This window comes from Petaurus breviceps, unplaced genomic scaffold (assembly GCF_028583685.1).
Source record: "Petaurus breviceps papuanus isolate PSGF00001 unplaced genomic scaffold, PetGlider_PUasm1.0 90667, whole genome shotgun sequence".
NCBI lineage: Eukaryota > Metazoa > Chordata > Mammalia > Diprotodontia > Petauridae > Petaurus > Petaurus breviceps.
In genome coordinates this window covers 14,197-40,553 of record NW_027187302.1, presented here as the reverse complement: position 1 = coordinate 40,553, position 26,357 = coordinate 14,197, and the positions used below count along the sequence as shown (strand labels likewise).

Genomic DNA, 26,357 nt, shown 5'->3' with positions numbered 1-26,357 from the left:
ATTTGAATTTCCTGCCTTGTTCCTCCCTTCAGAACTGGGATTGGTTCCAGCTCTTCTGGGTTATAATCCTTCCGACCTGAACACTACATATCTGTTCCTTTGTATGTTCCCCCTTCCCAATATGAGCTGACATGCATCCCATGATCGAATAATGAGGCTCTAATTCTGGCTTTTTAAGCATTCCTATTAATGTAAAGTTGGTGACTGGTTTGAGCCAGCTTAGGCTAGGCCTCTTTCAAGGGTAAATGAAAGAAAGACAATCTGTGCCCTCAAGGAGTCTACAACCTAAAGGGGGATGGGTAGGGAGTGGAGGGTGGTAGAGACAACCCACAAAAGGAAGTTGAAAAGCCAGAGGAGGGGGGAAGTTAGCTGTGGTAGCATTATTAAGGAGTTCCAGAGAAGTCCAAAATCAACATAGCTGGTGGGTAATGGGGAGAAAAACTGTGCTGAGTGCCCTCTTTAAATGGAGTCCCTGTCAATGGAAACCCTTGGGTAGAGGTTAGATGACCATTATCATAGATTTTGTCCATGATATGATGGAGTACAAGGGGTACCATTAGGGGAATCGTTGATTGCCAGAGTTATGAGATAATAATAGGTGACATTTTATAATGTTTTTCAAAGCAGATTAAATACATTATCTCATTTGGCCTTCACCATGGCCCTGAAAGTACTATATATATTATCCCCATTTTTCAGATGAGGAAACAGAGACTTATAGAAATTATATGACTTTTATGAGTTGGAGGTAGTATTTGAAGGATATTCCCTATTTCTAGTTTGGTTTGTCCTTCATTCTATAAGAGGACCACTGAAATCAAGAAGATGATGCCAAGACTTGCAAGTGAATTGGATTTAAGTGAGGGAGGGCTGTTAAAGATCACCAGCCTCCCTCCCTCCTCTGGACCCATGTGTGTTCAGTGGCAAGATATAGATCAGGATGACTCGAGATGGTCCTAGTCTAGATTCCTAGTCTAATGCTCATTCCCCTGTGTTATAATACCTCTCCATGATTTTAGTGGTTATCTAGTCCAATCCTGGAACACTTTAAAATGTTTGTTAATAGTATGCAACTTTTCTCTTGAGAATTTTATGTATAATTTTACCATTTGCTTAGTGGTGAATAACTGTTGGTTTTATATATTAGCTCATATATTTTGAATAACAAATTTAATATATATTTTTTTCCTATTCTACTGCTTCTCTTCTTATCCTTGGTGCCCCAGAAGGTTAAGTGATTTGTCCAACAGTAAGGAAACCTGGGGTTTTAATCTCAGCCCTGCCCCTAATTTAGAGGTTCCTAAATTCATTTGGTTTACTGTCCTTTTAAAAAAAACAACAACTCAGTGCCCCCCGGAAATCTACTTTCTTCAACCCTTTAATTTTCTTTTGAAATTGGCATCATTTAAAAAAAATATAAATCTGAAAAAAATGAGATATCTTAAATTTAATAATGATTGTAAATTTGTGTTTTTTTTCTGCAATGAAATTTTGATGATGCAATATTGCCTATTGCCGGTATAGTATCATATTGTAAGCACATCATTCTATGTACATTTTCTTGTCCTGATATATGCTGGACTTCTGGACAATGTGTTATCTACTAGCCTGCCAACACTTGCTTATTAAGACCTGTCTTGACTGCTGGAGGAGTTATAACTTGCATTTTGTGTATTTATTTGAAAAATAATGTAATCTCTATGACTTTAACTCTGTTACACAACAGATGAAACATGTACAAAAGTTTTTCCAAGATTCTGTTCTCTTCTTTCCTTATGTTTCCACCTCCCCCTTATTTGTATTCAATACTCCCCAACTGCAAGGGAGGCTACTACTGCCCCCCTGGATCATTCCAGCACCCCTCAGGAACTGGTATCTCCCATTTTGGCAACCTATGCCTTAGTTGGGTGAAAAGTCTCTTAAAGTCTACTGGGCCTCCAGTGCATCTTAGATGAGGGAGTTGAAATAGGTCAACAAATCAGTGAGAAATAGTGTAAAATAGTGAAGGGTGTGATTGAAGTCCTGGTTCAGATCCTTACTAATATCATGACCTTGGGCAAGTCATTTAACCTCTTGGAAACTTCAGTTTCCTTATCTGTAAAATGGGGATAAGAATACTGTCTTGCTGGGAGGAAATCATCAACCACAACATTTCCTATTAAATATAAGCTATTATTAACCAAAGTTATTTTCCCTGGGGTAAAACACCAACATCCTAGATCCTGTAACTTGTCAGCTCTTTGATCCCACTCAAAATTCTTTTCCGTGTCTCGTAGGATCATAGATTTAGAAATGGAAGGTTTAGAACTGGAAGCCACCGAATAATTAATTTTACAGATGAAGAAACTGAGACTTGCTTGGGTACCGGCTTAGTCCTTGATGAGTTTTTCCTTTCTAGGTATCCTCGGGGCTTACCACAATGCCTACATGTCATGCTGCCTCAGTTTCTTCATCTGTGAAATGAAGGGTCTGGATCAGATGTGCCAACAACTCTGAATCCTAGCAGTTCAGGCTGCAGGGAGTAGCCGGAGCCTGCGGGGCCAGAAGCTGTTCCGGATGGGGCGGCGCGTGCACTGCGCTCCTCCTACTCCTTGGCCGCGCCTCTCTTGAGCTGCTGTAGCGTGGGTCACTGTACCTCTACCCGCTTCCCAACACTGCCCCCTCCCACCCCCCCAGTTCACTGCCCTGCAGAAAGAGAGGCCAGGGGACGCTGGCAATGGACGTTTTTCTGGAGATTAGGAAGCGGCTGCAGAACTCACTGCTGATTATCCGGTACAAATCTACCCACCTCTCAGTCCCTATCCTTACAGTGGCCGGGCCAGGGCCAGGGCCAGGGGTGGGCGCCCGAGCTAGGGGCGGGGCGGGGAGGCTTGTCCATGGACTTGCGCCCTGGATCCCTGACCAGGGCATCCTATTCCTCCCCCAGGATGCAGAAGTGACTGGGCTGGGAAAAGGCTACGGATTTGCGTAAAATGACGAGCTGGGGCGGGGGTGAGGTGGGGTGGGGGGACCTGACGCGTGGTTGATGAGCCAATAGACCGTGCACTGGCTCAGGAGAGCTTCTTAGCGCGTTTAACTCGCTGACGCCTTTGGAGGCCGGCGCAAGCCTAGCCGGGTGAAGCCACGCGCGCTTGGGAGCAATTGTTTCTGACGTCATTCCGGCTGGGGGAACTCCGGAAGCCCGGCCACCTTTTCTCTCCCTCTGCCCGCCCTTCTCCCCTCCCCCTCCTTTCCTTTCTCACCTCTGTCATCTGAAACTCACTAGCCCTAAGCCCCTCCTCCTTGTTCGCGATTCTCCTTTGAATTTGGCCCTGAAGTGTCCTGCGTAGTTTTTTTTTCACGCGGATCTCTAGAATATTTCCAAAACAAACTGAAGTTTATTTTGATAATCATATGATTATCCTGATTTGTCACCTGGTCTGTGAAAAGAGGACTCGTTTTTGTTTAAAAAAAGTGGAACTTGTCAGAAAAATTGGCATGTGAGTCCCTGCTGACCCGTGGATGCTTTTCCAAACAGCCCTTTGAATGGATGGAGTGGGATGAGTGAATCTAGGTGTGTCAGTATCCTTACCTTTGCTATATACCTCACCCTTGTTACCTCTCCAGTGCCAGGGCAAGTCTGACTTATTATAACATGATTAGAAACAGAGAAGACCTCACCCCTTCTTGTTCTGACCTCTCATTTTGTGGATGAGGAAACAGGTTGAGGGAGAGGAAATGATTTGCCCTAGAGAGACACAGATAAAGATGATAAGACCCTAGGTCCCCTGGCTTTCCACTACCCTCTCCATCATGTCTCCTCATATTGGCAGCCTGCCTAAATTAACTGTACACTATTTTTTCCATTACCTTTTCAAATTGAATAAGAAAGAAAACACAAGTTTTATTTGTTATTCAGTTGTCAGACTCTTCATGACCCCATTTAGGGTTTTCTTGGCAAAGATACTGGAGTGGTTTGTCATTTCCTTCTCCAGCTCATTTTACAGATGAGAAAACTGAGGTAAACCGGGTTAAGTGACTTACCCAGAGTCACACAGCTAGTAAGTGTGCCTGAGGCCAGATTTGAACTCATGAGTCTTTCTGACTCCAGGCCCAGACCTCTGTCCTCTGTCCTACCTAGCTACCCAGGCTTTATTACCTCTTTTGGAGAAAAGTGTGCTGTACTTCCCTTGTTTTCTCTTGACATGGTGAGGATGCTGTTGTACATACATGCATATGTACATGTATATGTTGTACATACATGCACATAACATCAGTTATCTCTTATGCTCTCTGTGACAAATCTACCTTTCAGACATATTTCTCTGATAACATCCTTTGCTTCCTTTTGTTGCATGCTGCCCCCGATCACAACAACCATTAACCCTTTTCATTATCTTCTTTGTGATATTTATTTAGAGTTATATTTCATGCCCTGCATCCAGTGATAATTAATTATCATTGAAGGAGTTTTGTAATTTTCCGAAGGCAGTTTGGCTTTCTCTTCTGTTTAATTTTGGGCTCAACTTATCCATTGATACTTTTGGTCCCATCCATATCTAAGAGATTAATCTATATCATAATCTACATCGATATTTATATCTAGAGCCACATCCATATTTATACTGATACATAGATATAGATTTATGTGTGTCTACATAGTTTTCACAAGTATATGCATGCATATGCACCCACACAAATATGCTCATATATGTACATGTATAGCTATACATACATGTAAGCTTTATAAGTTGTCTTTTCATTTGTATGTCATAATATAGGCAATAGACACTTCATCCACTTGGCTTTTCTTGTGTGGATGTTAAGCCAAATTCTTTGGCGTTCTTATGGATCTCTTAGAATAGTCTTCAGTGTTACAAAGTTTGATACCATCTGGAGACAATCTATTCATAGAAAGTTCCCTTTTATACTCTTTGAAGGTCCTCTACTTAATTAACTGCAGTGGTTTCCTTTTGCTTCTGGGCTAAAGTATGAATTCTTCTGTTTAGTTTTTAAAACCTATCCTCAACCAGTCTTGTATGTCCCTCCCCCTCCTATACTCTGTGACCCAGCCAAGCCAGTTTTCTCTTTGATTCTCTGATGTTATACCCTCATTTTCCATCTCCATGCCTTTTCCCTGGCTACTTTCCATGCTCACCTAGCCTGACTTCTACCTTGTAGAATTCCTTTCTTCCTACAAGATTCAACTTATATACCACCTTTTCTACGTGAAATTTTTCCTGCTCCCCTGACTGCTTGTACATAGGAAACTATTTTGTATTGATTCTCTTTATATTTATTCTGTAAATATGCTTTTATGTGTATTTGTGGTCTTCCCCATTAGAAGGTAAAAGTCATTTTTGAGTAGGGACTGTTTTATTCATTCTTTGTTTCTCAAGTGCTAGCTCATAGTAGGTACTTAATAGATGCTTTTCCTATTGTATCATCTCATTAAGGAATCTTGAATGATGCTGGACCTGTGTACGTACATAGAGGGGACACCTTATTAGAAGAGAACCTTTATAGATGGGTCAGATGACTTTTTTATAATCAAGTAACAGTAAACACAGTGAAATTTTATATTTCTGACATCTTTTAGCCAATTTGGTGATGGCAAAGATGATCTTTACCATGTACTATTGTTCTTAAAGCCTTCCTTTTAGTATATCCTCACTGAAGATGTCCTTGATTAGAATTCAGATGAGTTTTATAAACATTTATGTAGATGGGAAAGTAGGCATGTGGGTTGTTAGTTGTTCTCTCAGTCATATTTTAAAGGTATTAATAAGGTCCAAAACTTTTCCCATTTTATATCTTACATGCCTTCAAATGTATTGTAAATGTTGAGCTAGTGAGGCATCACAGTGGATAGAGGGCTAGGCCTTGAGTTCAAAAATGGTCTCAGATACTTCCTAGCTGTGTGACTCTGGGCAAGTCACTTAACTTCTGTTTGTCTCAGTTTCCTCATCTGTAAAATGAAGATAATAATAGCACCTACCTCCCAGGGTTGTTGTGAGGATCAAATGAGATAATAATTGTAAATCACTTAGCAGAGTGCTTGGCATATAGTAAGCATTATATAAATGCTAGCTATTATTAAGTATCTATAATACTTTCCTCGTGTACCTGCCAGCATAGGTCTCCTCTCTGTACACGTGATCTGAGCCAGCTCATATTTGTTCCTTTTAATGACATTTCTCTTTCTTCCCTCCTCGGGGATTCATGTTGGAGTAAAACTGTGGTGGCTCTATTGTACTTAATAATTAAAACCAGTTTTTTATAAAAATCTTTGCAGATCTTTTAAAATTTTTCTTCTGTTTGTCCTCTCGAATACTCTTTGGATAAATTTGCTTGGTTAGATCTTCCCCAAACTAGGTTTGTATAAAAGTGAACCAATGGGGTGTCAGAATTGGAAAGGAGAATTCCTATTTTCCTAACTGAGGTTGGATTAATTACTATGGATACAGGATAATTTAAATGTTTTATATCAAAGTAAATCTGAAATTACCTATAAATTAAAAAAAATTGGAATGAAACAATGCCAAGAAATCTGATCTGTGCTAGCTAAATGGTGGTCATAATATAGCTTAACTTTAAGCTGATAAAGCCCCCTATGTGATTTTGGATAAGTTATTTAACTGGGTCTCTCATTTTCCTCATTTATAAATTGAAAGGGTTGGGTGATCTTAAAGATTTTTTTCAGCTCTAACCCTCCTTTTTTGGAGGGGGGAAGGTAGGGCAATTGGGGTTAAGTGACTTGCCCAAGGTCACACGGCTAGTTTTTTGTGTTGCGTCTGAGGCCAGATTTGAACTCAGGTTCTCCTGACTCCAGGGCCAGTGCTCTATTCACAGTGCCACCTAGCCACCCCAAGCTCTAACCCTCTATAACTATTTATTATATTATGTTATATTGTAAGGAGTGCAGGACACATAGGAAAAGTCACAGACTTTTGAGAGTTTTTTCCTACTTCATAAGCCTGTGTTTTTGGCTATTTGCACTAGACATGTTATTTATAGGCTCATTAACATTATTAGGATTGGAAAAGACTTTAGAGACATCTAGTCCAGATCCCTCCTTTTACGAATGAGCAAAGTGAGCCCTAGGGAAGAGAATGAATTGTTTATAATCACATAGTAAATATCAGAGCTGGGATTTTAGCACAGCAGATCCACCAAGATTTCTACTATGACATTGCAAGTTTTTACCAATTTGCAGTATTTTACAATAAGTAATTTTCTCATCTGTAAAACGAGGCAGTAGGATTAAGATGTTTTCCAGGTTAGGATACTTGGTGACTTTGTGATTTTGTTTCTGGATTTGAATGAGTGATACAGCTATGTTGTTAAATGGATCTATATCTTCCTTCTAAAAAGGGGCAGCCAGGTGGCACAGTGGATAGAGAGTTGACCCTGGAGTGTGGAGAACCTGAGTTCAAATCTGGCCTTAGACACTTGCTGGCTGTGTGACCTAGGCAAGTCACTTAACCCTGTTTGCCTCAGTTTCCTCATCTTTACAATGAGCTGGAGAGAAAATAACAAACCACTCCAGTCTCTTTGCCAAGAAAACCTCAAATGAGGTCATAGGGGAGTTAGACATGACTGACAACTAGAAGGACTCAAGAACAATGTGAGAAGTTGTGTTAATTACATTCTTTTTGGCCAAAGAATTTGATTTGCCCAGAATGAGAGAATAGGGAAGTAGATAACATAATTTCTGATTTTTTTTCAGAAATTCCATTGCAAGTTAGGGTAAAAAGCAAATCCAAACCAATTTGATTTAAGTTGTTAAAATCATCCTTCCCCTTTCAAGCATTGCCCTCAGATGACCTAGATACAAGTCTTGACTCTGCTATTTAGATGCTGTTTATAATTACTTGGGGTGTCTAGGTGGCACAGTGAATAGAGCACTGGCCCTGGAGTCAGGAGGATTGGAGTTCAAATCCAGCCTCAGACACTTAACACTTACTAGCTGTGTGACCTTGGGCAAGTCACTTAACCCCTATTGCCCTACAAAAAGCAAAAAAAAAAGATTTACTTATCTGTCTGCTAATTAAAGTAAGATGGTTAACTCCTTTTTTTTTTTTTTAAAGCAATCAGGGTTAAGTAACTTGCTCAAGGTCACATGGCTAGTTTTTTGTGTTAAGTATCTGAGACCAGATTTGAACTCAGGTCCTCCTGACTCCAGGGCCGTCTCTGTTCACTGCGCCACCTAGCCAGCCCCGGTTAACTCCTTTAAAGCTGTCTTTTAGAAAGGCAGATCAAAGAACCTGTGCTGGTTGCCCACCCTGTGTGCTAGTGTGGTTGTTAATACATGGATAGAGAGCCAATCTCAAAATCAGGACGATCTGGGTTCATATCTTGTCTCTGATACATCCTTGTGATCATGTTCATCTCATTTAACCCCTGAGTGCCCCAGGCAACTCTTGAATACCTCAAGTTGCAAAGCAAGAACCAATCTGCATAGGTAGAAATAGTTGCTTCCCCTGGCACTAAATATCAGTGAAAGCACAGGTCTAGTCCAAAACCAAAATACATGTTACAATGCTGGTGTCAGTTGTTGTTCAGTCGTTTCAGTCATGTCTGAGTCAAAACTCCATTTGGGGTTTGCTCAGCAAAGATACTGGAATGGTTTTGCCATTTCTTTCATCAGCTCATTTTGCAGGTGAGGAAATTGAGACAAACAGCGTTAAGTGACATGCCCCAGGGTTCACATAGCTAAGTGTTCCAGGCTGGATTTGAACTCAGGTCTTCTGGGCTCCAGGTATTCTATCCACTGCATCACCTAGCTGCCCTATATATGAATAAAACCTATATTATAGTCTTTCTTTGTTATGAGAATAGAAGATACTGTAGGGGTTGAAGACATGGTTGAATTCAAGATAGAATGAAACTCAAAACTCATGGGACAGCCTTCTTAGAGGATTTACTGTTGCATGGACAAGAGTTGGCCGAGATGAGAAGATATGTGTGGACCATTGTAGGGGGTATCTGCATTGATAAATAAGATTATAGATCTGTGCAAATATTGAAGCATCGTATGATTTGGTGCATTATAATCAATTTAGTCGCACTTAATATTAGATTTGCGTAATCAGTATTCTTAAAATTGAGCTAATGAGAAAAAGGTTTTATTTTTCAATCAACAGAGAGTCAAAACAAGGAAGCTTGCCAATGGATGTTTCTATAACTCCATCGGTACTGAAGATGACAACTCTCAAACAGTGCAGAGAAATCAACTTTCCACCAGAGGTCAGGCTTGTCCCTTCTTCTCTTCGTGGGCTGCAGTATGTGTCTGGAGATGGGATCCATATGAGACTTCTCGTTCAGGCTGACTTGAACAAGAGTGAGTAAAGTGAACACTAATTACTGTCATAGTATTGACTTCATCATCATGAATTAGAGATCACGTCTGTCCTGGAAAGTTAACCTTATCTATCTGGTTGTAATGTCCAAAACACATAATTATTTATTCTGAGGAAAATATATTTGGTTGGGCAAGTGGATTGAATGAGATCAGAGACTGCTGCAAAGAGAAGGGGGTCATGCTGTCATGCTGAGGCCATAAACAGGCTGATGAGGTACTAATAGTCGCATTTCCCAACAATAGGCAAAAAGTTTCCAGGTGAGGCCTGGGAATACTGACCCGGATTGGGAAAAGTACAGATTCCTTTAGCAATGACTTGTTAGATGCATAATGCTATGAGCTTGAATCAGAATATGTCTTAGGGGCTGATTTTTGGAGACATTGATAGTTAACTCTATTCTGAAGTTTCAAAAAACCTGTTTTCAGCTAGGGGAAGCCTCTGTTTGGATTTGAATAGATCACAGATTAAATCATCAAATCATAGATTTAAAGCTACATCAAGCCCCACACTTGTTTTACAGATAGAGAAACTGAGGCTCAGAAAGGTCAAGTGACTTACTTGCCCAAGGTGACACAGCTAGGGTTGAGGTAGGATTTGAAACCAGGTCTAACTGGCTTCAAGCCCTGTGCTTGATCCACGATGCCACACCTATCAACTGATAACTTTTAGACTTTGATTATTGGTAAGATTGTGTTTTGAAGCAAATATTATACCGCTTTTATTATAACTAGTTGCTACCCTCATTCAACTGTTTCTTCTTTCCTGAAAGTGGAATTTCACCTGCAGTGAAAGAATAATAAATTACACGTTAGTATAAAACGTGTCCTCAGGCACCAGTCCTCAGAACTCCATTGTTTCTGAAAGCCCTTCTCTTGGTAAGGAAACAAAGGTTTCCTTTCCTCACCCCTCAAAAAGGACAAAGTATGGTTTCTCTTGTTTCACCAGCAGATGGTACTGCTATACTGGCAATTGACCTTTGGATCCTGGACACCTCTTTACAACACATAATTTGAACTCTGGCCACTTCCAGCTGCTTGCAGCTCAGTAATACTATTAGTTTCCCCTTCATCACTTAGCACCATTAAACTGTATTTCCATCTTGATAATTTGTAAATTTATTTCATTTCAACTAGACTTCCTTCAGTCCTAAGTTCCTTAAATGCTCTCATCTGTGTGGGTACTCCCAGTTCTGGTGCAGGTTGCAAATTCTTTTGTGCCCAATTTTATTTAATTTTCCATCATTATCTGTTGTATCTGGAACAACTCTTTCACTTTTTAAGGAGTTCCAGGAAAAAGGAGTAATATAAACCAAATTGCTGCATTCTGCTGTTCTAGGGTGGGGAAGGGGCTGGAGTACAAAGTAGAAAAGAAGGTTATTTCTCTAGAGAATTTAAGTAACAATTGGGCTTTATTTATCCTTTGTTCTATTACTGATGACTGAGAAACTGAAATTAAGAAAACGGACTGACTTTGTTCAGATAACCTAGCAAATGGCTTGACAAAAATAATACAAATCACTGAAATTTTCACCAGAATTGATTTTTGCTTCTGAGAAAGAGTGCTCACTAGGAGCTAGCAATTCCATCCTCAGGCACATGCTGAATGTAATGATACTTTTTCTTATTGTCAGGAAATAATATTCTAGAGCAAACCGGAGCTTCTTTTGAATTCTGTGGAGCTGAATTAAAATGGATGTAATTTTTTTTTTTTAAGTAAATCACTTCAGAAATGATATAGATCTATTGGTCTGGCCACATTGTCCACGGTGGCTGCATTAATACCTGGAGAGGAAAGGAAAAGAGAGGAGAAACATTCTGGCCCCAAGGCATGTGGGGACTGCATATTTGCAAGATATGTGATGTGGGTCAAATGAGACAGGCTACATTGAGAGAAATCTAATATCCTGCCCTGATTAAACCACATTTGGAGTTTGGTGTTCAGTTCTGGGTACCATATTTCAGGAAGGACATTGATAAGCTGATGAACGTGCAAGGGAAGGCAAGCAATGTAACTTGAGTCCATGACTTATAAAGATTGTTCCAGGGGCTGTTTAGTCTGGAGAAGAGAAAATCTGGTAGGGAGAGGCTTTTCCCATGGGGTGGGAAGAGAAGTGAAAGAAGAGAGTTATATTTCAAGGGCTGTTATTTGGAAGAGTGATCCACCATGTTCTGCCTGACCGCTGAGGGCAGCATCAGTAGTAATGGGTAGAATTTGCATAAAGGCAAATTTAGTTTTGATGTCAGGAAGAACTTTCTGATAGTTAGAGCTGTTCAAATGTGTAATACAGAAGTGTCACACTTGTGGCCCATGATTGTCCTGAGTGCTTCTGAACCAGATTAAAATGTAATTGGAAAATATTTAGCAAAATAAATAAAAATAGAGCACAGATAATGTGAGGTTTTATAAGTCAATATTCAAGGGGCAGCTAGGTAGCACAGTGGTTAGAACACAGGTTCTGGAGTCAGGAGGACCTGAGTTCAAACCTGGCTTCAGACACTTAATAGCTGTGTGACCCTAGGCAAGCCACTTAGCCCTGATTGCCTCAAAAAAGGGTCAATATTCATTTGTTTTTCAGTTATGTCAGACTCTTCATGACCCAATTTGGAGTTTACTTGGCAAGGAGACTGGAGTGGTTTGTCATTTCCTTCTCTAGATGAGGAACTAAAGCAAACAGGGTTAAATGACTTGGCCAGGGTCACTCAATTAATAAGTGTCTGAGACCAGATTTGAATTTATGAAAATGAATCTTCCTAGGGGCATCCAGGTGGCAAAGTGAGTAAGAGCGTCGGCCCCAGTGTCGGGAGACCTGGGATTGGTTCCGGCCTCAGATACTCGGCACCCACACAAAAATAACTGGCTGTGTAACCTTGAGCAAGTTACTTAACCCCAATTGCTTAAAAAAAAAAAAGAAAATGAGTCTTCTTATACCACCTAGCTACCCCTGCATGTGCTCTTATTTTATCCTTATGTAATGTTTAGTGGCCCCAGTTTCTCTGTGAGTTTGACACCACTGGTGTAATGGTCTGTCTTGGGAGGGGAAGGTTCCCTTTCCCAGGAGATTTTCAGTCCAAGGCTGAATCACCACTTGTTAGAGATATTGTAGAGGGGGTTATTGTTCAGGTAGACAGTCTGGTGTCTGAAATGCTGTGTTTCTGTCTTACTCTCTTTTTGTTATACTTGTTCTACAAAATAAGAGGAATGACATCTTACTTTAAGTAACCTGTGAAATGAATACTTAAGAAGAAGCTTGCAAAGTTCTTTGACATTTTTGGAGACAGTGCAAAATGTGTTTATGTTGTTTGCTTCTGGTTGAATCGGCAAAAGATTATTTGTAAAATGTATCTGGGGAAGGTGTCAGCATTATTTGGTGGTAGGGGTCTAATGCTGCTGTCTGATTAGATCTAGAACTGTAAGAAACCTTAGAATCTAGAACTGTAAGGAAACTTAGAGATCATCCACTGAAGCTTTTTTTTTTGGTCACTGCTCCCTCTGGCAGTCTGCTGACCCCTTTTCAGGATCATGTTCTTAAATAATTAAAGGAAGTGCTAAATTTCAGGACAGGTAGATGAAAATAAAGATGTAATTTTTTTCTTTATTCACGTTCATGAACCCCCTGACATTCTCAGATAAAGAACCCCTGATCCAGTGCAACCCTTTTATTTTATTTTTTATTTTTTTCCTTTTGGGAGGGCAGTTGGGGTTAAGTGACTTGCCCAAGGTCACATGGCTAGGGGTGTGTGTGTGTGTGTGTGTGTGTGTGGTGTGTGTGTTAAGTGTCTGAGGCTGGATTTGAACTCAGGTCCTCCTGACTCCAGGGCCGGTGTTCTATTCACTGTGCCACCTAGCTGCCCCCAACACTTTTATTTTATAGATGAGAAACAAAGGCCGTGGAGGCTAGGTGATTTGTATAGAGTCACAGAGAGAATACGGCAGGTAGGTGGATGGAGTGCGGGCCCTGGAGTCAGTACAAATCCAGCCTCAGACACTTACTAGTTCTGTGACTGTGGGTAAGTCACATAACCTCTATTTGCCTCAGTTTTCTCATCTGTAAAACGAGCCAGAGAAGGAAATGGCAAACCACTTCATTATCTCTGCCAAGAAAACTCCAAAGGGGGTCACAGAATTGGACACAACTGAAACAATCAAAGAACAGCAACAAAACGTGCAGAGAATACGTGGCAGAGGCAGTATTAGAACTCCGGTCCTGTGGCTCACCCTTCTGACTTCATCATGCTTTCTACTGAACTACATGAATGTTAATGTCCTATATGTCCTAAAGCCAAAATGATTTGCTCTTTCTTTTCATTCCTTCAGAACTGGTTTCCACTTTGAACCAAAGCCTGCAAGCCCTGAAGTGCTACGTGTTTTATTGCCAGTCCTGTGGTGAAATCATCATTAAAGAAAGGTAAGGGGGTGGCTAGGTGGCACAGTGAATAGAGCACCAGCCCTGGGGTCAGGAGGACCTGAGTTCAAATCTGGCCTCAGACACTTAACACTTACTAGCCGTATGACCTCGGGCAAGTCACTTAACCCCAATTTCCCTGCCCTCCCCTCTCCAAAAAAAAAGAAAAGCAAGGTAAGGAGCACATTTAGTGGTGGTTGGTGAGGGCTGTGTATGCTGGGGGTTGGTGGTTCACTCTGTGGTGCCTCCGATCTTCCCATGGTTCTACTGCAGGGCCTACATGTGACAGCTTTAATGTGATTGTGCTGGTGTGGTGCGATTTAGACAGGATCAATCAGGAGCCCCTTCCTACAGACAGGGCAAAGTGGTACAATGTTTCTTCTGTGATGAACTGGAGAAATGGTATTGGCTTTTGTGAATCATTACAGACCTTCAGATCAGAGCGTGTGCTTAAGCCTTAGGTAGCATCTCTCTGTCTCCAAAGATACAACAGCTCTTCTTTATGTACCTGGCAGAATTGAGGAAGTATGGTGTTTCACAGAAATGGATTTTCCAGGCAGATGGCTGGAAAATTATTCTCTTCTTTGCCACCTTAAACAAAGTCTGTTTGAGAGACAGCATGATGTGTTAGAAGTAGCACTAGATTTTTTTTTTCTAAAGCATTTGGGGTTAAGTAACTTGCTCAAGGTTACATGGCCAGTTATTTCTGGGTGGGTGCTAAGTGTGTGTGAGCCCGGATTCTATCCCCCAGGTCATCCCAACACTGGAGCCGGTACTCTTACTCGCTGTGCTACCTGGCCGCCCCAGTAGCACTAGATTTGAAATTGAGAGACCTGCATCTCAATCCCAAGGCCCAGTACTCACTAGCTGTGTGACCCTGGCTAAGTGACTTTGTCTCAGCCTCCATATCCTCATCCATATCATGAACATAACAAGATCTTCACTACCGACTTCATAAGATTCTCTCTGAGGGAAGTGCTTTGTAAACCTTGTAGGGCTATAGAAAAGTGAGCTGCTATTACACTTAGACTTTTCTTGATTAAATTTTTTTTCATTAACAAGCATTTTTTCCCACTTTCATCTTCTCTCTCTTCCATTTGGAAAAACAAAAATAAAAATGGAAACTCTCATGACAGATATTTAGAGTGAAGCAGAGGAAATGCACGTGTTGACCCCATCCAACAATGTGTGACTCATTGTCCATTTCGACTCTATCACCTGTCTTTCAGGAGACAGGTAGTGTTCTTCATCTTCCTTCCCTTGGGATTATGGTTGGTCATTGTATTGATCAGAGTTCTTAATGATGTTGAGAATTGTTTGCTTTGTGATGTTTTCCTATAAATTATTGAAAGCTGGGAAAACCTGTAGGAGTGGATGCCGAATTAAACAAGCATGACAAGTTTGTGCTTTCACAGTTGAACATTGCTTTTCGCCCTTCTAACAAATGGATCCAGATGACCATGCTTTTTGATTTCTTGCTCCTCTTGAAGAACTAGAGTGGTTCCTTACCTTTTATCTACTCCCTTCTCATTTGCTGCTTCTCATCTTACATTCAAACATTTTGTTGAAATTCTGGCTAAAGTAAATAGGCTCTGGGTGAGGTAGAGAAATTTATTCTATTTATTTGGCATTTTCCTCTTCTTGGCTCTGAAGGTTAGATTGCCAACAAGGGTCTTCAAGGTAATTGAAGTGTTACTGTTTTATTATCCACTATATGAATAATTGACAAAGCTGTGATGAGAATTGGGGTTCATTAAAATCTATGCAGATAGAAAGCACTCAGTGCAAATTCAGTTAAGCAAATGATTATTAGGTATCTACTGTGTACAAGGCATTGGACTTTGCATAATTAATCAAGAACCCCAGAAAGACAATTTCTTCCCTCAAGGAGTTTATATTCTATATTTGGGGGAGGTGGTGGTAGATACAAACAGGTACACAGATGAATAAACACAAGATAATTTGAGGGTAGTAACAGCTGGAGGAGATCAGAGGTGTCTCCATATAGGAGGTGGGGCCTCAGCTGAACCTTTAATTCTGAAAGGTAGAGATGAGGGAGTACTTTGGGGAAGGGAAAGGGTGGGGGAAGAATGCATGGTGGCAGGTGATGGAAAATTATTATCCTGCCTGTTAGTTTTGACTAGTTATATTTAATTTGAGACTGAGACTGTCTAGTCTGTCTTGTCTATGGCAAGCCTCCTTGGGATTCTGGGTGCCCACACCTGTGAGAATGTGCGAGAATGAGGCCTTCCCTTTTTTCAGTGTAAGTTTTGTTGTAGTTAGTCTTGTGTGTTATCCGATGACTGGAGGTTTCCTTTCTTAGGTTGAGTTCATTAAACATTCTTCTCGGTGAAGTTCTCTAGCCTTTATACCTGTTTGTCAAGTTCAATGGCATCTTATCCAAATACAGTTGATAGAGGGAGGACATGCTGTCTCAGTCTTTCCTGGCTTCTGGATTTGTTTGAATGGGGAAGGAATGGGGAGGATAAAATCTGAATCTTCTGCTCCCATTTTTCCTCTTTAGGAATCTCATAGGATTGTAGCTCTAGAGCTGGAAGGGACCTTAAAGGCCAACCTCCTCATTTTATAGATGAGGAAACTGAGGCCTAAGAGGTTAAGTGATTTGCCCAAGGTCACATTTGGTAAAAGTGGCACATCAGTGATTTGAACCCAGGTCTTCTGACCCCAAATCCAACATATGCTGCCTCACAATTTTGCTCTTATCCATCTTCTGGAATGATCTAGAGTCATCTACCAGTTAGAGCTAAAATAAATCTTCTTAGCTAGGGAGCAGAAGGGAGGAAGACGACTTTGTAGGACTTTTCCTCCTTTTACCACAAGTTCTTCAAATGGCAGAGTTAAAATACAAAGTGAGAAGAAATTAATTTCTTTGGAGCAGATTATTTTCTGGCTTAGTATTTCCTAAACTTTTCTTCTTTAAGACTGAACTTATTCCTGACTTCATGTCATGTTTGTATGCCATAGAAATTAATCACCTCTGTCTCTCTGTCTTTTTCTCTTTGGTGACTCTCTCTCTCCCTCTCTTTCTTCTCCTTTTCTTCTTTCTTCCCTTTCCTTCTCTTTCTCTCTCCTTCCCTCTCATTCTCCCCCTCCCCATCTACCTTCATTTTTTCCTCCTCTCTCTCTTTCCACCTCCCTCCCTTTCTCTTTACCTCTCTTTCTTACTACTCTCCTTCCTTCCCTCTCTCTCTCTCTCTCTCTCCCTCTCTCTCTCCCCCCTTCCCCTTTCCCCCTCTCTTTATCCCTTCCTCTCTCCCTCCTCTCTCTCCTCTCTCCCCTCTCTCCCTCCCTCTCCCTCCCTTCCTCTCTCTTTCCCTCCTCCTTTCTTCCTTTCTCTCTCTCCCTCTCCTTCCGTCCCTCCCTTTTCGTCTCTCCTAGGAGGTAAACAGTATGGTTTATTTAGTGTTTGCCTCACTTAGGGAAGGCCTACCTGCCTTGCCTATATCACACCTGCTGTATTGAACTTCTGCTGGCTTTTGTTACACAGGTCACCATCATTAAGTGCTTACAGTAATTAGTTTGTGTTCAGATGGCTCCCTCTAAGGCTTTGCACTATCACCCTGCAGTTCTTTTCCCCCTCTATTACAGATGCTTTCCCCAACATGTGTGAATTTGTGTACAAGGTTTTTGCGTTTACTGACTATATTAAATAACCCAGGGGCGGCCAGGTAGCACAGCAAGTAAGAGCACCGGCTCCAGTGTTGAGAAGACCTGGAGATCGAATCCCGGGCTCAGACACTTAGCACCCACCCAGAAACACCTGGCCGTGTAACCTTGAGCAAGTTACTTAACCCCAATTGCTTAAAAAAAAAAAAATAACCCAGTGGCTTTCTACTTAAGCTTCCTGCCCAAGGGGTTAGGGAATGGCAGTGGTAGGAGAGTAAAACCCAGCATCTGTGCTTATTGAGGAGGTTTTTCAAAGGAGATTTGCTTATGGCAGCCATATCGTTAGGACTGCCTTACCTGGGCAGATGCCATATACTTATCTGGTTCTCTTTGCTGGAAACTACTGCCCTAAAACCTTACTCATTTGCACCCCATTGAGTGGGAACTCACACTCTGATTTGAACAAGTCCAGATTGATGGCTGAGTTTTTTTCAGTACCAAGGAAAAAGAATCTTGCTAAGTAAATTGTGTAATCAAAATTGTAGGGAGCAATGTTTTCAAGCCTTTGGCAGATACTTGCATGTAATATTACCAATTACATGCATCCATCTTTGAGTGCTGTAATAATAGCTCACGTTTATATAGCATTTTAAAGTTTGTAAAGTTCTTTACACATGCTAACCCATTAGGTCCTCACAACAGTCCTCATACAGATGATAAAACAGGCACAGAGAATTAAGTGACTGAGCCAGCTATTAAGTGTGTGAGACTGGATTTGAACCCAGGCCCTTTTTTTTTTTTTAAAGCAATTGGGTTAAGTAACTTGCTCAGGGTTACATGGCCAGGTGTTTCTGGGTGGGTGCTAAGTGTCTGAGCCTGTATTCGATCCCCAGGTCATCCCGACACTGGGGCCGGTGCTCTTACTTACTGTGCTACCTGGCCGCCCTGAACCCAGGCCTTCTTGACTTCAAATGGAACACACTAACTATTATTCAGTGCTGCTGATCCATATTCAGGGTGTTGTGTTAGACTCTGTGTGAGGTTGGGATGCAGAAGAGCATGGCATAAGAGTGTACAGAACTAAGCATCAGAAAGCTTGGGCTTTACTAATTGTGTGACCTTCAGCATGTTGTTTAATTTCTTCGTTAATAAAACTGAGTTAAGAATTTGACCTTATAGGGCTGTTGTGATGATCAGATAAGATAATATATAGGAAAGTATGCTGAAAACTGTAAAGCCTCCTATTAACTGTGTGACCTTAAGCAAACTCAGTTAACCTCTGAGGGGGTGGATTAGGTGGGCTCTGAGGTTCATTTTGGTTCCAAAACTCTGATCCTAAGCCCTCTACTAATATCATTAGTTATATTTTTATTACAGTAATTATTTTATGACATTGGCCCCCAACCCTAGTAGGGTACTTTGTCTATTCAACTTTAGAACTCCCTTGGTGGGGCTGAAGTATTTTATTCCTGAGCACCTTGGGCCATCTTGCCCTCTCTTTCTCTCCCTGCTCTTTCTCCTGTTTCCTTTTCTGAATCCTCTTCTGGGTAGTGTAATCAAATCAAAACTACCTTTGCATCTGGAAAGGAAGTATCAGTTGGCTGCTCTGTGAATCAGCTAAGCACCTTGGGCCATCTCGCCATCTCCTCCTCTCCCTACTCCCTCTTGTATTTCCTTTTCTGAATTCTTTTCTGGGTAGTGTAAAGAAATCAAAGTTCATACCTCCTTTCACTTCCCTCCCTCCCCCCAGGTGTTGGGGTATGTGTCTAGAAGTGTGCAATATAGCATATACTATCGATTTAAAAAAAAAATATGGCGATCATTTTGCTTTTTTCCCCCTTTTCTCTTCATCTTCATTTTCTTTCTTTTCTCTGTTGTAAAGGACAGCTCTCTGAAAGGGGGAGGGCTAAAGAGGAGAAATTGAGGTGATATTAAAAACAAAATATATCAATAACAATTTATTTCTAAAAAGAAAATGTAAACTTCTGCAGGCCGGTACTGCCCTACCTTCTGTATTTACATTCCTGGAATTTAACAGAGTGCCTGCCACATGGGAAGAGCTTAATAATTTTTTGTTCATTCATTTCCTATGTCTTTATGGAGCCTTATAGCAAGTTATTTAACCTTCGTAAGTTAATCTCAATTAACTGAAATAACTTAAGAAAACCTCAGTTTACTAATTGACTTAATTTGTTAATTAACTTAAATGGAGAAAACCCCAGTCTTTTAATCTGTAAAATGATTTGATGACTTTTAAAGTAGCTTCTAGGGCGGCTAGTGAATAGAACATCTAGGTGCAGTGAATAGAACACCGGCCCTGGAGTCAGGAGGACCTGAGTTCAAAATCCGGCTTCAGACGTTTAACACTTACTAGCTGTGTGACCTTGGGCAAGTCACTTAACCCCAATTGCCCTGCCTTCCGCCCTGCAAAAAAAAAAAAACAACCAAAAGAAAAAAAGTAGCTTCTAGCTCTAAATTGTACAGTAATCCCCAGTTATAATAGAGAATATAATATTGATGGCAAAAACTGTAATTCAAGACAGATTTTAAAATGCAACAAAGGGAAAACTAGGCTGAGATGGTCTTGCCCCATTTGGGGTTTTCTTGAAAAAGATCCTGGAGTGGTTTGCCATTTCATTCTCTAGCTGGCTGATGAAGAAACTGTGGCAAACAGGATTAAGTGACTTGTCCAGGATCATACAGCTAGTAAATGTCTGAGGTCAGATTTGAATTCGGGCCATCTGTGCAACCTAGCTGCTCTTCAGCAATAGTAGTAATATCATTTTAAGGTTCATATTGTGCTACACAGACAAGATGTTCCAAAATTCTTAGGAGAGTAAACTTTAATAGCTTAAAACTATACTAAGATTTTTGGGACACCCTATACCTTATTTCATATGGGCCTTACAGAAACCTTGTGAGCTAAGTACTATAGATACTATTACTTTCATTTTATGGATTTTTAAACTGAGGCAGAGAAAGGATAAATGACTTGCCCAGATTTATGCAACCAATAAGGATCAGAGGTAGAATTTGAACACAACTCTTTTCTAACTGGAAGATAGTACTCTCTCTTCTACAACACACTGCTCAGAGCAAGTGTAATTTCCTTAATCTTTTTTTTTTTAAACTAAGTTGTTTTATGTTTTGACTTTTTTTTTAATGAACCTGGACAATTTCTTTTTCTTTTTTTAATGAACAGGATCTTTCCTCCAAAAATAGCCTGAATTATGGAAGTTTTGCTGCATTTTGTGTCTTTGAGACTACAATATAAAGCCTAGAAATGTTATGTGCACAGTGGAATGTAAGAGAGGATTCAAAATATATAGCAGTAAATTTCCATTGTGGCTTATTTTGATGGCATCAGTTAGATTTGTATTCAGGCCTAGCAGTAGTTCCCAGATCTTGAATATTATTCAATATATTGAATTTTAAAAATCGGAAATGTAGATCCTGCCTCAGGAAGTCCTCTTTCCTTACCACTGAGGGTTGGGGAGGTGTAGGTTGGTTGGGAGGAGGTACTGCTGATTTATGGTTTATGTTAGAGTAATGGTCATTTCATTTTTCCCCACCTTGCTTATGGTATTTTAAACATGAAACCTTTCCTTATCAGCCCAATTGCTACCAAACCCTGTATGTCACTAGATTGTATATATTTTTGTTTATTCTCTTTATATTTATTCTCTACATGTTTATATGTGTTCCTATTGCCTTCCCATTAAAATGTAAGATTCTTGTGACTGTGAATTATTTTATTCTTTTGATTCTCAACACCTAACACAATGCCTAGCACATAGTAGGGGCTTAATAAATGTTTGTTGATTGATTGAAACATTTTACCCCTCAATAATACTGAGGTAATTCATCCCTATTACATTTTCATGAATTTTAAAAATTGTAACCCAGGTGAAAATTGGTCAGTAATTCAAAAATGCATCTGAAATTCAACTATATTGCTGGTTATAAGATCTTAAGATTAGTCCATTCCTTGAAGATTTTCATCTAAAAGCCACTTAGATGAATAGTTATCCATTTTCTTCTTAAAACCTCTCTAGGGGAGTAAAGTATAATTAAATGGAGATTTAAAAAAAGAATAATATCAAGCTTTTCAGCATTTAAACTACACTTGAAAAAATATTTTTTGTTTTTATATCGCCTACATTTCTTACCGTATTCCCCCCTTCGTTCCCTTATAATAAGCCTCCTCTTACAATAAAGAAGAAGAAAAAAATTGAGCAAAATAACCCACATAAAAACAAAACCTTAGAGTCTTCTGTGACATTTTCCTCTTTTTCACATTCTTACCTATAGGAAAGGGGAATAAGGATTTTCTGTAACGTCTGCTGTGTGGCAGGTACCATACTAAGCTCTTTACAAATATTATTTTGTTTGTTTTTTCACAACTCTATTAAAGTAAGGGGTTGTTATCATCCTTATTTTTACAGTTAGGAAGCTGTGGCAGGTTGAGGTTAAGTGACATGTTCAGGGCCACACAATTAAGAAGTATCTGAGGCTAGATTTGAACCTAGTCTTTCTTTCCAGGCCCAATGCTCTGTTTCCTGCACCAGCTGGCTGCATCTATAGCTATTCAGTTGTCAAATCTTGTTAATTTTAACTTCATATGCCTTCCTGTATCCATCCCATCGCCATCATCTTAGTTCAGGCCCTCATCACCTCTTTCCTGAACTTTTATAATAGCTTTCTAATTGATTTCCCTGTTTCCAATCCCTCTCCTTTCCACTCCATTTTCCATCCAACTATCAAAATAATATTCCTAAAGCAGGGATTTAACTGTGCTACTCCCCTGCTGAAAATCCTGCAGTAATTCCCTGTTGCCCCTAAGATAAAATATGAACTCTTTAGCCCAAGATTTAAGGCTCTCCAAAATTTGGACCTGACCCTACTTTTATATTATTAGTCCTCTTCATGTACACTGCCATCCTGCCAAATAGAATTGCTGATTATTTCCAAAATACATTACTGTTTCTTTTCTTTTTTTTTTTTGCTATGGCACACATATGAGGCATTCACACAAGCTATATTTCTTACCTAGAATGTATTCTTATCCTCAATTTTCAGAATTTTAAATTTCCCTCCATCCTTGGCTCAGCTGTCACTTCCTCCATGAAGTCTTTCTTGGTCCCTAGGTATTAGAGTTCTTTCCCCCAAAGTTTCCTTGAGCACTGTCTGATTCTTCCCTTGCCACCTTCACTCACTGTACCTCATATTACCGAATATTGTTTTTGTCTTTTTATCCACAGGGTACAGCACACAGTAGGTACTTAATACATTTTTTTTTGTGAATTGAAGTGCCTATCCCCTCTTTTATATGATAAACCATTTGAAGGTTGTGTCCATCCTTCAGCATATACCCTTTAAGTATATGTTATTGTTTATGACTTCCTCTGTCAGTTAACAAGTATATGGTTTGATGGATGTCATTTTCTGTCTCTTTTGTTTGTCAGGGGAAGTTATAGTGCTGTCTAATTAGCTTTCTTGGCAAGATTCTCAAAGTCACCTTTTAAATGTTGTAAACTCTAAAGCTTCATCCCTTCCTGTCCCTCATCTCTAGCCAGGCCTCAGAAAAGACTGATGTTATGACTCTGTTAAGGCAATGGCTTTCTTTTGTCAACATGACCAGATTCTCTCATTTGAAACTGGTCTTTTCCTCTTAAGGGGGTGGGTTTGGAGAGTAGGGATGAGAATTCCCATAGTGAAGCTAATGACCATCAGATTTGAAACAGAGTTGGATTGTAGAAGGGGTGATTTTTGGTTCCAATTCCCAGAGAACTTGAAAGGACCAACGCAATTTCAGCAACCATTTGTAAAGTGCTGATGGTGCTAGGCATTAGACAAAGATAAAAATGAAGTAGAACTTACATTCAAGAAACTTGTTTTCTCTGGAGAGCAGACTATAGGGATGTAGTAAAAAGGAAGGGAGATTTTGCTGCATTCATTTACATGTGATGTGAGTGAACAAGGAGCAGAGACCGCTTCTCTGTTTCTCTCTGCCAGGCCAGTAACCAAACCATGTCTTTTCTTTATTTCCCTATTTTTTCTTTCTTCTGTTTCATTCTTCCAAATGCCTGCTGCATGGAGCTTCAGTGGGGACTGGAAGAGGAACTCATTTATTATTGAGATTCATTCTACTACATTAGCCAAATGCTAAACTTCCCAGAACTTGCTATTGAGAAAAGGGAGTTGAAGTGAACTTCAAATCCCTTTCTGAAACAGTATTGAACACTATTGTCCCCAGTGATAAACCATAAGTCCAGAGGACTGAAGATGAAACATACCATCCACTTGCTGCCAGAGGCTTATGATACAGAATAATACATGTTTTTAGACATGGCTAATATGGGAATTTGTTTTGTTGGACTATATGTATTTGTTCTGAGGATTTTCCTTTTCTTTTCTTTTTTAATTGGGGGGGGGCAATAGGAGGGAGAAATAATAAATGCTTATAAAAACAAATAAATAGCACTACATCCCTCAATTCCTATATATACTTAGAAAAATAATTTTAAGAAGTAGATATAATGAAAACCCTTTTATTTAGGAACATGTGGTTTTTTTTTAAATTTTATTTTTATTCTAAGCTTAATCACTAAATTATTTCTATAAACATAGACTAGGAAAAGAGAATTGCATCTGACAATACGCTATTTTGAAGCAGAGGCATTTTAATATGATAGATATCCAATTTTTTTTTTTCAGCACTTATATAGATGCTTTATTATGCATCTGCCTAGCCACATTATGGGAAAAAAATTGTAGAAAGAAACAGCGGTGGGTGCTGCTTGAAAAAGACGATTAATATAGAATGTAGGTTTAAAAAACAAAGTGAGGCAGATCTAACCTTTCCATCTTTTTCATTGTTTCATTTATGTAAATGCTAAAGACCCCTGTTGAGATGGGGGGGTGATGGGGAAACTCTTAACATTTTTCTCTTTTAACTAGGAAGCTCCTCAGAGTTCTCCCTCTGCCAAGTGAAAACTGGAATGCCTTAGTTGAAGAATGGTGTTGCCACCCAGATCCCTTTGCTAATAAGCCACTTAATCCTGGAGAGAACGACTGTTTCATTGGAGACACTCACTTGCTGGTGAATTTAAGAAGTGACTCATGTATGCTAGGATCTGAAATAGCCCAAGCAGAGACTCACCAGGCTTCGGAGAGCCATTTGGAATCGGTAAACTCTTGTCTCAAAAATAAATGCTAAGTTAGATGTTGCCTTTGACACTGGCTTCTCCAACCTTTCTTAATTCAAGGCTTGTTAGGGACGTCGTCCTATCAAGTGAAATCCTTTATTTTTAGCTGCTTTCTTTTGTTCTTCTAGACTATGTTTAAATGCTGTAGAATGCATATATGGTCTTTAAAAGCTAAAACTGCTTTGGAGGTAGGAGGAAGAGGAAGAGATGGTGAATGCAGATGTCATCTCCTAATGTTGGGGTGGGGAACCTGTAGCCTCGAGGCCGCATGTAGCCTTCTAGGTCCTTGGGTGCAACCTTTTGATTGAATTCAAGTTTTACAGAACTTTTATTTGTTCTGTGAAGTTTGGATTCAGTCAAAGGGCCACACTTGAGGACCTAGAGGGCCACATGTGACCTTGAGACTGCAGATTCCCCACCCCTGTCCTAATGGATAGGCCTAGACTGGAGTATTCTCTGTGACCCTGCTATGTAATATGGGCCAAATAATGCAGATTGCATTAGGGAGGCATGCATTCTGGGAACTGAGAGTTGATGGTCTTACTGTATTTTGCCCATCAGACCACAGCATTCAGTCAAGAAGCATATATTAAGTGTTTACTATGTGCCAGCCACTCTACGGAGGGCTGAGAATACAAAGAAACCAAAACAGTTCCTGCCCTCAATGAGATTAAATTCTAGCAGGGGAGACATTTTACACACACACACACACACACACACACACACACACACACACACACACACCCATAACACCCCCACACACAAAATATAAAAATATAATTATACCATACAATGTAGTATTAATATAATATATTCACAAATTTAACAATATAACATTTCTAAAATTATACATGTTATATAAAATATAGGTTTATATGTATATATAGCATAGTATATGCACATGCATACACACATGCATGTTAGTGTACAATGTGCACACACATCTATAAATATATATGTATGAACATGTATATGAATGTACAATATGCATGTAATAGAGTAATATATTTGTTCATATAGACATCATACATAAACATATATGTATATATACACATGTATGTAAATATGGATAAATATAGGAATATATACACATATATAGAAATCTTTTATATAAATATACATGTGTATGTAAATAGATATAAATATACATGTATCTATAACTACATTATAGAAATATATGTATACCTATAACTATATTATAGAAATATATATGTATATATATAAATTATATACATGTATGGACTCATACAGAGTTGCTCTATTTAGTTTTTTTGCCATTGAAACCAGTGGGAGCAGATTAAAACGCACTTTGTTAAAGGAGTAAAAGCAAATGGTCAGGACTCTACTGAGAAATGGGGAGGGCTGAAGGAACTCTATGCACATCAGTGCTTAAAATTCAAGAACTTCAAAGAACTGAGGAATTCGCGTTTTCATCTTTACTTAGATTGACATTGTAGAGCATACTGAATATACTGGGTATATTTCCCTGTAACTCAGCAGAAACAATGAGGGAAGGCTGCAGAATCTATGGGGAATGGGACAGGCCTCCTGCAGATGATGGCTTTCAGCTGAAGAGGGGTCAGAGGAAATGAAGGGTTTCCAAGAGGTAAAGGTGAGGATGAGAAGGGAAGACATTCCAGGAATAGAGATTAACCCCTGGGAGGGGAGTGTCACCTGTGAAGAAGAGCAAGCAGACCAGGGTGGTTAGGCTGGAGAGTTTGTGGAGAAGAAAAATGTGTAAGAAGACCAGCTTATTGTATTCTCTCTGGAGGAAGG

At 39.8% G+C, this 26,357-nt stretch overlaps 1 protein-coding gene across 1 annotated transcript; it reads left to right on the top strand.

Annotated features, from left to right (window-relative positions):
* The first annotated feature begins 2,619 nt into the window (after nt 1-2,619).
* UBE3D (ubiquitin protein ligase E3D) lies at nt 2,620-24,605 on the top strand. Its single transcript, XM_069065049.1, has 4 exons — nt 2,620-2,772; nt 9,126-9,322; nt 13,659-13,749; nt 24,334-24,605. The coding sequence occupies exons 1-4, from the start codon at nt 2,717-2,719 to the stop codon at nt 24,590-24,592; spliced, it is 603 nt and encodes a 200-aa protein (XP_068921150.1). The 5' UTR covers nt 2,620-2,716; the 3' UTR covers nt 24,593-24,605.
* The last annotated feature ends 1,752 nt before the right edge of the window (nt 24,606-26,357 follow it).